The 15,227-nt window shown below is 38.6% G+C and overlaps 1 protein-coding gene across 1 annotated transcript in view; it reads right to left on the reverse strand.

Moving 5' to 3' along the window:
- The window catches only part of SYNE2 (spectrin repeat containing nuclear envelope protein 2), a 3,814,665-nt gene that overhangs the window by 2,176,041 nt on the left and 1,623,397 nt on the right, over positions 1-15,227 (reverse strand). Inside the window, exon 49 of the mRNA XM_044073561.1 lies at positions 1,261-1,422. Within this exon, the coding sequence (XP_043929496.1) occupies positions 1,261-1,422 (162 nt within the window). The remainder of the gene's footprint in view (positions 1-1,260; positions 1,423-15,227) is intronic.

The following is a 15,227-nucleotide window of genomic DNA, read 5'->3' on the forward strand; positions in this document are numbered from 1 at the left end:
ACAGGTCTCACCACTGTACTGTGCTCTCCCAAATAAACTGGCTAGAACTCTCAAACCTTATAGCTCTCAACCAACTTATTATGACCCACAAGTTGATCTACCAACCCTCAAACTGTCCTGCTGTCTCCAATCTTGTCCAGCCTAGCCACAACTCCAGGCCCCTTAGATCCTCTGATAAACCTATGCTGAAGGTCACCTACTCTCACAACTATTATGGTGATTGTCTCAACTCCAATAAATCACCAAACTCTGGAACACCCTCCCACAAACTATCACCAAAAATCCTCACCTCATGAGTTTAAACAACTATTTCATAACTACCTAGCTAATCACTGACTCTGCTCCTGTCATACTCCTGGCTAACTCCTCTTATCCTGTGCCATCCCCTCTAGGCATTTCTATTTAATGTACATCCCATTACTACTACCTTTCTCAGATTAATACTATCTCGTCATGGTTCCTACTTTTCTCCCTCTCCAAAGGACATTTGGCTCCACTGTAAATACAGTCATTATCAGTTGACTTTGCAAAAGTTCTAGACTGTATCTGCTATACACCACATGTAACATTTTAAATTGAGTAAGATGCTATCTTGTCTTTATACCATCATTTTTGTGATCTGCACTTAAGCTTGCAACAGAATTCTGTATGTTTTAAAATTTCTTATATGTGAATATTGTAACTGACAAGTATTTGTACTATTTTAGTCTGGAGCTTTTCTCCCCGGGCCTCCGATGAAAATGGGCTCCTGGCCCAGCTGGACTTCTCCCGGTTAAATGAAATTAATCAATCAATCAATCATGGTATCACTCCCTCTGCAAACCCATGTGGCTCTCTTGGAATTGAAAAGTTTCAGTTCAGTAATTCTTTATTAAGCAAGTTGAAGGCCGGATTACATTACATATTTCACTTATTCCAGTATCACCACAAAAACGGATCAGTGTATTAGGAAGAACAACAAACATATTTTTTAATTGAAAACACTTCTGGTCTCATGGCTTCTCTGTTGACATTACCAGCTTGTGAACATCCATCATCAGCTGGCCCCCTTTTCCACTAAAGATCGACTTAGTAAAGTCTACAAAGTATGACAGATAGCCTAGACTCCACACCCCAAAGCACATAATCAAAAACATTACCCTTAAAGGAAGGAGGAACACATAGAATATTTTAGTTCTTCCTAACACACACATCTAACCACTGCACTAGATGACCTACTGTAATTATAGGACTTAAAATGGAAATTATTCTGCTCTTTACCTGCAGTAGTAATGCCCTTGCTTCTGGTGTTTCATTCTCCTTCTCAGATGACAGAAAATGAACATGTTCTTCAGTATCATGAAGCCATAGTTCAAAGTTTTTTAGGCATTCTTTATAGTGATGATGATCATGAACACTTCTTTCAACTACGGCTAAAGCTTCCTAGAAAAAAAATGCACCGAAATGGAAAGAAAGAAACGATTAGCTTATACAGCCACTTATGAGGGATTATTTTCTCATAACTCATCAGCATCATGCACATTAGCTACTTATTCCTGATTCACTTCATTTTCAGACGATACCACTTTTTTCTTACTGTACAGTCAGTATATAGTGATGAAGAGAAAAGTGAAGTAGCTCATTCTACATCATGGATGATGAATCTTTAAGATTCTGGCCTGGCTTTCCTCATCTTACTTACATGTTTTGGCAACATACCCTGCATCTTGAGCAAGTTTTGTTTTATTAAATGACAGTGCTGTTCCTCATATGGATTGATTATGGTATGATTGCTAAATAAAAGTTTATCAAGACAACAAAAAGTATTATTTATAGGAGCACCAAATGAATGGAAGAATAATGGTTTAAAAGAGTTTGACTCTGCGAAGCTTGTGTTAAATTCATTTGGAAAAGGAAAATTGATGTCATATTAGTTAAAATAATACAGATTCAAAACATATATAAAATTGTGCGATTAAGTAAGGAAGTTTTTAGAAAGAAATGGAAAGAAGGAATTGATGGCATAAGTAAGAAACAATTAAAGGAAATGTTAATTGACAGAAGTAATAAATGTTATACTATATGAGGCTGAAGATGTTAGGTTTGTGGGATGTGATGCAGCACAATTATTTGACAATGTTAATTATAACCAATTATAAAACCGAATTACAGGGTTTGTTCAGAAATCATCCAGTTTCTTAAAAGTGTTTATAAAAATAATAATATTAGGGTAATGGTAAGATATTTAAAGAAGGTTCATTTATTTAAAAAATCCATAAGGATTCCTTTCATTGTGATTTATGCTAATGATATTGTTTAAGTGACTATGAATATTAAATAGATAATAGAATTACTATTTGAAATGGAGAAAATCTATAAGTAGGTTTAAATTTAAATAGAAATGTAAAGATTTAGGGGAAGTTAAAAATGTACTAGCATTTATTTTTCTATAAAACAGACTCAAATTGTATGTATTTTTTTGAGAATATGATGTTTTTATTAAACAGTATAAACAATGTAGAAATAGGTTGGAAGAAATTAAGATAATTACTAATGTCTGGAGTACATTTAAGTTTTAAGAAAAAGGTTTATATAATTAATTCAGTAGAAATTGGAAAATTGAGTTATTTAGCTGGTGTATTTTCTTTTCCAGAAAGTTTATTTAAAAAAGTTTTACAGATAATTTTCACTTTAATTTTGGGTTCAAGACTAATTCCTATAAAAAGTGGTATTTTGTTTAGTAAAAAAGAGAAAGGACTGAATTTATTACATGCTGTATTTCACTTTACTTTATTGCATTTATATTGGGTTATAATTGTAATTGTTAGTCAGGGAGGAAATACTGTGAACAAGCTTTTAGAAACTAGCCATGAAAAAGAATGGTCTTGTGGTAAGTCAGATAAAGCGGGTGGGAGTTTTAAAGATGGAGTGAGTCAAAAATATAATCATGTGTGATTTACCAGAAAAGCAAAAATATGAGGTGCAAGACAAACATCTGAAGCAAAACTAGGGACATTCTACAGAAATAGGGAGAGCAGTGAGGTATGTATAGCACTCAAAAGGGGTTAACTAGTCACAATAACCCATCTGAAGACTTTTTTGGATGTTCAGGTTGCTAATGATGCAGTTATGATTTTCTGAATGTTCTTATGACTGTCTTTGAACAAGTCCCATCAGAAGACTTTAAGAAATTGTAGCTTTAATTACTGAGAGAATTAAAACAACATATCCCTAAATTCTTAAGCTGATGCTTCTTTTTTCAGACAGGTTAGTATGATATGAAATTACCACAACCTCCACAGCACCACGAAGAAAAATAATTAAAGAAACTGTAACCATTAGCAAATGTCCTTCTTCAGTGCTCAAAATTGGGAAAAATGGGCAAAATGTGGAGCATTTACTAAAAAGAGTGGGAGCTCACAACATGATAAAAATGTTACTTTATACTTGTTTTACCACAAACCCATTTCTTCAACAACTAGAGACTGTCAGGGGAAGCAACTCAAGTTGCAAAGCTTCATGGTCCCAGACGGGCAAGCCAAGTAATCTCTCCCCCTTCCAAAAAATACCCACAATCCACTCCAGTTAGCATCAAGCAATCAAGCAATACAGGTAAGTGCAGGCTTGCAACATCATGAATACACTCTCCAGATACGGCTAGCAAGTACGACCGGTGCAAAGCATAAACAGATCCTATTAAATTTATTTATTTTACTTATTTGCAGTTGGTTTACCAGGATAGTCCATTGGGCCAAAGTGAACCCGTTTTCAATGGAGTCCTGGGGAGAAAAGCTCCATAAACAATCAAGGTTACAATATGACGTAGATTATAAGCTTACATGCATTATAGAATAGAGCAGACCAAAGACTATTAACATTACTATATGTCATAGGTTGAAAATATACAACTGGATTAGACAAGGACAAATATTACAAACAGTCTAGATTAGTGATAAATGAACAGGTAATACAGAATTATAAAGGAATAATTACAAAATATATACAGGAACGTTAATACATGTTAGGAAACTTGCAGTAAGAGGTGTAGGCAAGAATTATATACATTTAGCAAGTAATTAACAAGAATATATGAAAAGTAAGAATGCTATTGAAAAGAAGAGATGGTGAAAATTTGCAGGGTAAGTTATGTAGGGTGGCAGCAGGAGCATTCCCAATTGGGATACTAGATATGAGTGAAGAGTTTTTTTGAATATAGAGTAACTAGGGGTAGTACGAATGGATGGTGGTAGGGAGTTCCAGAGTCATGCTAGACTAAAGGATAGAAGGTGTTTGCCTGGGGGACGAGCTGGTTTGTATACTTCTAGAAGATTTTGGTTGTTAGACCTTAGCACTCTGTCAGGTAGGTGCATTTTAAATGCAGAGAAAAGGGAGGGACAGAGTGAGGGGTTGAGAATGAACTTGTGTGCTAGAGTGAGTTGGGTATAGATAAGCTGATTGGGTAGTTCTAGCCATTTTAGTTTGTTGAGAGAGGAACAGTGGTGAGTGGAGGACTTCTGGCTAGTGGCGAACTTGGCGATTTTGTTGTAGCAACATGATAGTTGAGTTTTCAGAGAGGATTGTAGATTAGTTAGGAGTGGAGCTCCATAGAGAAGGGAGGGGATGAGAAAAGATGTAGAGAGGGTGAGTTTAGTGGAGGGTGTAAGATAATGATTTTGTCGATAAAGCATGCCTAGTTTTTGATGTTTTTTTTTTATATTTAGTTGTATGTGGGAGTTAAATTTAAGATGATTGTCAATTTGGATACAAAGTAGCTTGGTCTCTGATACCAGTTCCAGAGTTGTGTTATTCTGACTAGTAATACAAAATGTGTTTTTGTTGAAAGGAGTGACTTTAGAGGGAGTAAATACCATTAATTTGGTTTTAGAAGCATTGAGTGCTAAGTGATTTTTTTTCATCCATTGTTCAGTGGTTGAAAAAGCATCTTGAGTTAGCTTTAGAAGTATGGGGATAGAAGTGGCTGAGCAAATAATGGTAGAGTCGTCTGCATATTAGAGGAGGGGATGGAGTTGCGGAAGTCATTAATAAATATATTACAGAGGAGGGGACCCAATATGGAACCTTGTGGAACTCCAGTTAGGGTATTAAGGAATGAGGAGGTGGCCTTTTTCCATTTTACTGCTTGATATCTGTTGGATAAGTAGCTGGAGAACCAGTTCAGAGAGGAAAGAGATAGGTTAAGCTTAGAGAGTTTAGATAGAAGAAGGTTGTGGGAGATAGTGTCAAAGGCCTTAGAGAAATCCAGTAAAAGGGTAGAAACACTATGACCTGAGTCTTGGGCTTTGTTTACAGTTTCCAGGAAGGAGAGGAGGGCTGTCATAGTGCTGTGACCTGGTCTGAAACCATGTTGTGTGGGAGTTAATAGGTGGTTATCAATGAGATATGGTAGGACTTGTAACTGGATACACTTTTCAAGGAGTTTAGAGATGGGAGACAGGATAGCGATAGGGCTGAAATTAGTGACATTGTTATTGTTGCCTCCTTTATGTAAGGGTATGATAAAGGCCTTTTTCCAAATTAGGGGTATTGTGCTTTCATGGATAGAGCGGTTTATTAAAATACTAATGGGGTAGGCAATTGCTTCGGCAGCTATGCTCAGGAATTGTGAAGGAATATTATCAGGAGCATTTGAACCTGGCTTCAGTTTTAGAAGGAGTTTTTTATGGTAGATATGGGTATGGGTTTTAAAGAGAAAAGTGGGGAGTGGGAGGAGGGGGTATCTGGGGGTGGGGGTGATGAAAAGGGAGGGAGAGTGGAGTAAAAGGAGGAGGGTGTAGAATTAGAAGATGGGAGAGGGGGTGCACTAGTGGTTGATGGTAGAGGGTAAGTAGACGAGGGTGGGGGTAAATGGGAGAGAGCAGTGGTGTTAGAGAAGGATGAGGTTAATTTGGAAATATAATCAATAAAAAAAAGAGTTAAATTGAGTAGCCAAGTCTATATCAGAAGCATTTGGCTCTGGGGTGGGGGTGTCTGGTTTACTGGGATTTAGGAGAGTAGAGATACCTTTCCAGAATTTCTGAGGGTTTGTTTTATTATTGTTTTGGAGTAAGGAGAAGTAATTTTGTCGATCAGTGATGATGAGCTTTTTTACTTTATTCCGAAGTGCTTTATATTCATTATGGATGGGGGGGGGGTCCTATTTTTGTGGTACAGTGTCCAGAGTTTGTCTCTGTGTTGCATTGTAGCAAGTGTATTTTTGGTAAGCCAAGGGGCAGTTTTGGTTTTTATTCTTTTTGTTCTTAGGGGAGCGTGGTGGTCTAGGAGGTTTAAGAAGGTTGTGTTGAAGTGGACAACTGCATTATGTAGAGGAAGTGTTTTTAGGCTGTTCCAATTTATTGCTTTTAGAGAGTTAGAAAAAGCTGTTGGGTTAAAGTATTTTTGGTTACGTGTAGTAATAAAGTTATGAGTACGATGAAGGGGTAAGGGGAGTCGGTGTGTAAAGGTGGGTAAGTGGTCACTAAGAGGATCGGGGAGAGTACCGCTGTCAGAGTAATAATGGGGGTGAGAGACTAAGATCCAGTCTAGTGTACTGCCACTGGAGAGGTTTTTTGAGGGGCGGGTTATAGAGTTGATAAGCTGAGAGAAGTTGTAGAGATTGATGTTAAGTGAGTTTGAGGGAGACTGAATGGAGGCCAAATTGATATTCATGTCTCCTAGGATTATTGTTTCATTGCTGATGTTGGTGGAGAGCCAGGAGAGGATGTCTTCAAGTGTAGAAATATTGTCTCCTGGGGGAATGTAGAGGGAGGCTATACATATATGCTTGTGTTTGTTGATTTGCAGTAACGTTAGTAGTAATTCAGCGTTATTAAATTGGGGAGTGGGTTTATTATAGGGAGTAACTGATAGTGAGGATAAGTATAGGAGAGCTACACCACCCCCTTTTGTATGAGAGCTGTCTTTTCTAATGATAGAATAGTTGGGTGGGATTATTTCAGAGTCTTTTATATGAGGTTTTAACCATGTTTCAGAGATGGATAGGATGTCAGGTTTATTGTGTGTAAGCCAGGCTTGCAGGTTTGGGATTTTGTTGACTATGCTTTGGGAGTTTAAAGAAGTAAGTAGTATGGACTTGTTAATAGATGTTGAGGTGGGGGGGCCTGGGTTAGGATGGATATCTCCAGATAATAGGATGGTAATTAGATATAGGATAGAGTTAGAGAGGTAATTGGAAAGTTTAGAGTATACATTGGGCTCAGTTATGATTATGGAAGATTTGCTAGTTATACAGAGCTATAGCTAATATACAAAAGAAAAAAGCCAGCACCAGGGACTCCAAATGAATTTATTTCATATTAATTCCAGACCGGTTTTGGCATCATGCCTTAATCAGTGATGAAACAATCATTCCCCATAATCCATTTATAACATCCAAATCCCTCCTTATGATATCACTTCCCTAATGAGATAATCCCGATTAGCAGCTGTTGAAGTGTTAGCATTTTGAATTTTGGAATTACCAAAAAGGTGTTGTGATTAGAGAGGTACAGGATAGGACACCAGGAGCTGTCTTTTCTGGGTATCAGGAAGAGTCTTGAGTAAAAACCTTGTCCCCTTTCTTCTGCTGGGACAGGCTGAATAGCCCTGATACTTAGAAGAGAGAGAACCTGATGTTGAGCCTCTGCTCAATGATTTGGGGGTTGGTCTGGCCAACCATTTGGGGTTGGTAAGGTGTAGAAGTGGAATTTGTATCCTTGGAAGACTATATTTAAAATCCATTTGCCCTGGGTAATGAGTTCCCATTTTTTTGCATGCAGGGCAATCTTTCCCCCTAAGGGAGCAGGCAGTTGAGCAGGCTTAGAAGGTTTAAGGTTAAGTCATTGTGACATTTTTCCGTAGGGGGTGTCTTATACTTCCAGCTTTGGAAGTGGGAGCCCCCCACTGCTTAGGCCTGTGTGTGCCTTGAGACTGTAGCCTAGGTAGTCTGCTGTTCCTGGGTTTGGACTGAGAAGGCCTGGAAGAGACTGGAAAGAACCAATTCTTAGAAGGCCAATGCCTACTAAATCTGGGAGGCTGTACTTGCAGGAAATCTTTAACAGTTTGCATAGATTTAGCTTTTTCCTCCATCTTTTTAAGGACTTCTTCAGCTTTGTTGCCAAACAGGCGGTCTTGGTTTAAGCGAGCATCCAGTAATTTAGCTTTAACATGATCTGGCAAGTTTTGCTCCTTAAGCCAAGCATGCCTTCTAAGTACAGACCCAGTGACAGCAGCCCTGCAGGACGCTTCTAAAGAGTAAAACCACATTGTAAAAAGTATGTTTACCAACTTGTTCAGCAGAATGCATTCAATCCTGTAATTCTTTATGTTCAGTACTGTCAGGAATCAACATCACTTTCTGTTTAAGTAGTCCCATAATATGTTGTTGATACTTTAACATATGGAACTGGCAGTTTAAGGCCCTAATGGCCAAAGTAGCAGAAGTGTATACCTTCTTGCCCCATCTATCCAAGGCCCTGGAAACTCTATCAGAGGGGGTAGGGTTTTTGGTAGTAGTAGCCTTAATTCCTTTAGGTCCTTGGGAAATGGTCTCTGGGTCCACAGTAGGATTCTTGAAGAGGAACTTGTGAGAGTCAGGTACTCTGTAATACCTGTCAGGTTTTCTGGGAGCTGGAGGTAAAGTGTCTGGGGCCAGGCTGGATTCCAAGAAGGCATCATCTACAATGTCCAGAACAGGAGGGATAGCTAAAGGCCTGTGTTGAGGGAGGAGTAAGAATTCCCTAAGCCTCTTTTTGGAATCAGAGTAATCCTGGCTTTCCCAGCAGAAATGCTCCCTAAGAGTGTGCAAGGTTTCACCAAAAGAAATATCTTCTCGAGGGGAAGCAGAGGGAATGGAATCCTCTGCATCAGAATCCTTATAGGAAGATAAGGGCAAATCCTGGTAATCAGAAGAAACAGAAATTTCAGAATCCTAATCAGAAGGAAAATCAGTTCTAGGTCTCTTAGAGGGGGAAGGCTGGCTTCCCCTAATTAAAGTAATAAGGTCTTCAGCCATTCTTATCAATTGTTTTTTAGGCATATGGGCCTGACCATGTGGTTTGGACGTCAGTTTTCTAGGCATGGGTCAAGTTTTAGGCCTTGAAGAAGAAGATGGTTTGAAATACAAGTCTGTAGGCCTGAATACATCCTCAGAAGCTGGTGCCTGCACAGCGGCTTCAGACCCATCCAAGGTAGAGGCATCCGCAGGTTCCATAGTCGAAGAAGCATCTTGCGGCATACCGGCCTCCAAATGGGTCTCAGCAGGCACCTGCATATCTGAAGTAGCGGGTATCAGGGACTGTGAAAGCACCTCACTGAGTACTGGTGAACTGGCGACTAGCTTAGCGGAAGCGTCGTCGGCAGTTTTGGACCTATGCGGTCTGTCTCTGTCTTTATCTTTACGTTTTTTCGGAATATCGGTAGTTGTATGGCTTACCGACGACATTTCTGGATAGTTAAACTGAGTACCAAAATAATTTGCTGAAAAAATAGATCGACGATGAATAGTTCAGGGGTTGAATAAAGCACAAAACCGACAGCAAGGAACGTTGTGGTCTGGGCCTAAGCAAGGAATGCAGTACAAATTAAAATCTTTATGAGGTATTTGCTTTCCACAGGTAAGACAATTGTTAACTTTTACTGACATCGGTTTAAGAGCAAGAAGAAGGATCCCCCAATGGGGTACTTAACTTTTTTGAAGACTTTGGTTCTGAAACTTGAAAACGAAAATTTCAGGTGTTGGCCGACAGGCACTTGCGAACTGCTTCTGCTTCGGGCACCGCGTGGCAATAAAGACTGATGTAATGGCGTCAGCTGCATGTTTTATAACCCTGACAACCTGACGTCATGGAAGAGGAGACAGCATCTGATGCAGGAATCCAAGACTCTGGTATTCAAGCCGTTTGAAGGCTACCTGCAGGCAGATAACTGAAATGTAATGACTGTAACAGTGAAACACGAAGAACATCACCCCTGTTTACTACAATCAGTTTCTTCGTTTACATGATAACTAATCTAAGATGTAGGATACACATACAAACAGATGTGATAATTAATTACAGATCTTTTTTCAACTGCATACATGCAGATGTTTACTTGCAATAAAATGAATGAAGAAATGCATAAATAATGACTGAGAAGTGTATTTCATCACACTGCTGTAGGAGCCATACCTATTCGCGGTGGTGGTGCTGCGGTAGCATTGTCGCCTCACAGTAAAATGCTATCCGGTTTGATTCTCAGCTAGAGCGTCTTCTGCTTGGAAACATACGTGAATGGGTGTACCTTCGTTGAAGGTTGTGCGTCAGGGCTGGCAACTCGGCACGTAAAAATCAACTGCCAATCATTAGCAAACCGGAGTTCCGCTGTGGCGACCCCTAACCAGGAAAAGCTGAAAGACACAACAACAACAACTGTAGGAGCATACAGTGCATCCCGTAGCACACACCCTATGTCCCCCACCCAACCTCTTAGCTCAAGAATCAGTGACAAATACTTAGAAAGATGCATTAGCAAGCATTTTCTAAAGGACACAAAGTCTGAAACTCAGATGCCTAACATTAGTTAGGGACTATAATCCACAACAATTTGCCAGAAAGCCAAAACTTTTACAATAGCAGACTACAATAATTATTAGTTTCTTTGTTCAAGAATTCTGGACAAAGTCAAAATACTTGTTTTATTTACTTGTTAACCAGATAAGCCCACTGTAGAAAGTGTCCTTTTTCAGGGTTGACCCAGGAGTACTCTCTGAGTGACTTGCTAACAGTCACACCATAGGCAAGTGGAGGTGGGAGGATTCAAACCACATACCTTTAACTATAGGATGCAATTTATTAACAATCCAGAACCTTAAGTGTCTTAACTATAATTCACTTAAAAGGTTATCAGATCTACAACATGTATTGCATAGACATTTATTTTCTAAATAATGACAACTATGCAACTCTGTTGTTGTTGTTGTTGTGTCTTTCGGCTTTTCCCTGTTAGGGGTCGCCACAGCGGAACTCCGGTCAGCTAATGATTGGCAGTAGATTTTTACATGCCGAGTTGCCAGCCCTGACGCACAACCTTCAACGAAGGTACGCCCATTCACGCATGTCTCCACACAGAAGACGCTCTATCTGAGAATCGAACAGAACGTCTTACTGTGAGGCGACAACGCTACCACAGCACCACCACCGCAGTTATGAGAACTATGCAACTCTAATGACTGATTTACCAAACAAATAACTTAAGGGTGGTCTGGTGTAGAGGATTAAGGCTCCAAGCTCCAACCAGAAACAACCTTTCTAACTGGGGCATTACACACACACACACACACACACACACACACACACACACACACTGACTAAAATGTAGTAACGCCTACTCTCATAAAGACAAATACTTACTTTCCCAACCAGCTGCTTAAAGGTAGTAATGGACACGTCCACCTTACTTAATTTCCTAACCAGAAAACATTCAAAAGGCAAGCTGAAGAGCTAGCTTCACATATGTGGTACACTCATTCATCAAGGCACACACTCAGCTGAAAGCCTCAAGCATTTGTTTTTTTAGTATTCCCAGAGTCAAGCATTTGTTTTTGCATTCTAAGAGATTGGGGCACTTAGGGGGCCCACACATTCACAGGGGGAAATGTGCCCCTTTGTACCCCCTTTATCACAGCTCATAAGTCAAGAACATATAGCATGACTATAACTTATTTTTTAAATCAAAACAAGGAATAACAGAAGGAGAAGAAATACAGTGTTAAGCCAACAAAATAAAACTTGATCAACATATAAAGTCTTCTATAAGACTGCATGTGTAGGACAGTTCTCTTTAAAAGAAGTTGATTATATAAAATGTATGTAAACAAACTGGCATTTGCTATTTTTTGGTTATCTGTAAGAATAATACACTGGTACTATTCTAGAAATATACTGATGTGATGCATTTATCTCATAGTTTTCAATCAAACATTAGAAGTATCCCATCAGTGTTATTACTGGTTATAAAACTTTGACTCAGACTTTAACCATACCTGATGGCCACCCACATTCCTTGTAAATCCACCTACCTCAGAAAGATTCCTGAAGAGATCACAATGGAATATCATAAGTTATAGTGTTACAGAGATAAAAAAAAAATTAAGCAACCAAAATCATGAATTACAGACTGTGAAGAGAAAATGTTATCCACTCTTCTTATGAAAACAATAGCATTTTATGAATGCAAGTGAAAAAAAAAACAAGAGATAATACCGTAAGAAAAAAAAACAGTGTTCCAGGAAAAGGCTGAAATATCAAATGAATATATAATGTTCAGTTTTCAAGGAGCAAGAAGAGTCAAGCATACATATCCAGCCAACCATACTAGCAAGTTGTTCCAACGTCTATAGCAACCTTGTGAATATAAGCTGCTATACATGGAATTTACTCAGCAAGAAGAGATTAGAAGTGGACTGCCACTTTGATTCACCAATCTGCTTCCTGCATGTATTTGGGATGTGGGAGGAAACTGGAGTATCTGCAAAAAACCCACACGAACACAGTGAGGGCATGCAGACTCCAAAGTGAAAGGATGCCAGCTAAGAATCAAACCAAACAACTCTTGCTGTGAGGTAACATTACTACACACATGTACAGAGCAGCAAAGGGAAGAGTTCAAGTGTTAACAGAATATACAGCACACAGAACTGAAAAAGGTACCAAGAGATAAAGGTGACAGAACGCATCCCACATTTCCACAGCTACAAAGAATGGAGTCTGCAGAGCCAGCCATGGTTGGGGTCATACCCTCTTAGTAAGATTTTTGGGGAACAATTGAAATGTGAAGTGACATTTTGCAGAAGAGTCCATACTGTACACCATCAAATAATGAGAGGATTTTATTTTTTATCAGAATGAAGGATGAATACTGCACAATTTTAGCTGTTCTATTAACAAATGCAATAAGACTGCAGACAGACACCACAATAATGCTGCAAAACAAAGATAAAAAAATATTCTAGTAAGAGATCAGGACATTTGCCATTTTGATTTTTTCCTATTGGATGCAATGGCCCAAATCAGGACCACTCTGAAAAACAAGAAGAGTTGGTAATCCTACTAATTTATTAACTAGGAAATTTGAGCTGCTGTAGCAGCAGAATATAAAATCACAAAGTAGAGAGCAGAACACCACTCCCTAGACAGCCTAATCTTAAACACAGAAGGGCTAATACAAATATGCATTAAATAGGATTGCAACATGTTAGAAATGTATTCAAAACCATGGTCTAATATGAAACAGTTTCAAAGATGGACATTCATCAGGCAAACATGACAGTTCTGTTTCAACTATACAAGATGGAAACTGGATCTGGAATCACTGGTAATGGTGCATAATTACAATTTACTAAACTCTCTAATGCTGACCCCTACATGTGAATGCTAGAAGATGGAGATCTGGCATTTAACAGCATTGAAAACTGTGTGTGTAGACTGAATCAATGAACCCTTTTATGTTGTGCTTCTGGATACGACTGTTAACTATTCTTGGTACCTTTAAGCCTGTCTGTGGTGCTGTTCTGGTGTGTATGGTGATGCAGTGAGTCGTATTGTCATATCATAGTAAGATGTTCTCCAGTTTAGTTCTCAGCTTTGATTCCCACTGTATTTATTCACCTACTCTGGTTTCCTCCCATATCCCAAGGATGGCAAAGACCATGGGAGTTGCTACAGGACTCAAATACAACTGGACAGATGGACACTGTTGCAGCTGCTGTTCTCTTACTTAGTGGGCCGTATCTCTTGGTTTGCTGCAGTACTGTTTAGAAGTTCTACCTTACAGTAGTTTTACAGTTTCTCAGTAACAGCATTTTAACTTATTCTTTCTAATCCTGTACTGATGCAATGTAGTATTTTATTCAGGTTTCCTTTCAAACCATCCAAATGGATTTGTCTAGAGGATTATCAAGACCTTGCGAAATTCCTTAGTATCTTTAAGAACATGACTGGAACTTTATCACTTAGATTTTAGACACTATGATACTTAGATACCATAATGTGCTCATTTAAATTATTTGACGCAGTAATTTGTGTCATTTAAGTTTTGAGCAGTGAATTTTAATGAGTTTTTTGCAGTTGCTCATTAACTAAATTAGTTTAGTTCAAACCAGCATGTAACACCAATGGATTGTAATTTTATTTTGAAGATATACCTGGGACCAGCTGTTGGAACCTCACCACTTTGTGCATTCCTGGTTACTGCTGCACCGTTTGGTTTGTTTTATGCTTTTGATTGTATTTCTTTATGTGCCATTTATGTTATCATTTAAGGATTACTGATTAAATAGTACAAACAGTGCCCTATGGGCTGCTATGATGATTTTGTTTCTCTTGTTTTCAGCATGTGCATAACTACCCATGGCCTCAGAGCCGGATCCACTACTAAGCAATCTATTATATGTATACATATATATATATATATATATATATATATATATATATATATATGTGTGTGTTTGTGTGTGTGCGTGTGTACACTCTCTCAAAAATAAAACAAGCCCAAGTCTTAGGACTTTGTGAGAGACTTCTGTAAACACTGCAAGTACCAGAAATCTCAGAGTTACATCACCTTTAGAAACCAAATCAAGGGAGATTTAAGTAGGATATCAGAGCAGTCAAGTGAGCAAAGGGATCTTTAGATTTAAGTAAGACGTCCATGGTAACATATTTAATATGCATAGAGTAAATGGAGACATTCTGAGATATACAGAGCAGCCAAGCATTCCAGTGAGTGCAATCTTTGCAAACCATGTGTGTGTGTGTGTGTGTGTGTGTGTGTGTGTGTGTGTGTGTGTGTGTGTGTGTGTGTTTATGTGCATTTGTGTTAGACATAAAAGGCCTAATACAAATATTATTCAACAAATAGGACTGCAACATGTCAGAAATGTATTCAAAATCATGACTGAAGATTATACATTTTCATAGATGGATTTTGTCATCAAGCAAACATAACAGTTCTGTTTCAACTAGGCATGATGGAAACTGGATCTGGAATCACTGGTAAAAGTGAATAATTCAATAAATACTATTGCATCATATCAGAAATGTATTCAAAATCATGATCTTAGATGATACAGTTTCACAGATGGACTATTTCTGAACCTTAATTATTGGCAGGCAGGTGCCTTAAACAACAACACCAACTGCCAGGTCTCCTTTAATTTGTGGAGTTATTCACATGACGTTTAATTCTGCAGACACTGTGCATATTGACTGATGTGG

The sequence above is a fragment of the Protopterus annectens genome, chromosome 6.part0 (genome assembly GCF_019279795.1).
Source record: "Protopterus annectens isolate FY-2018-M chromosome 6.part0, PAN1.0, whole genome shotgun sequence".
Taxonomy (NCBI): Eukaryota; Metazoa; Chordata; order Ceratodontiformes; family Protopteridae; genus Protopterus; species Protopterus annectens.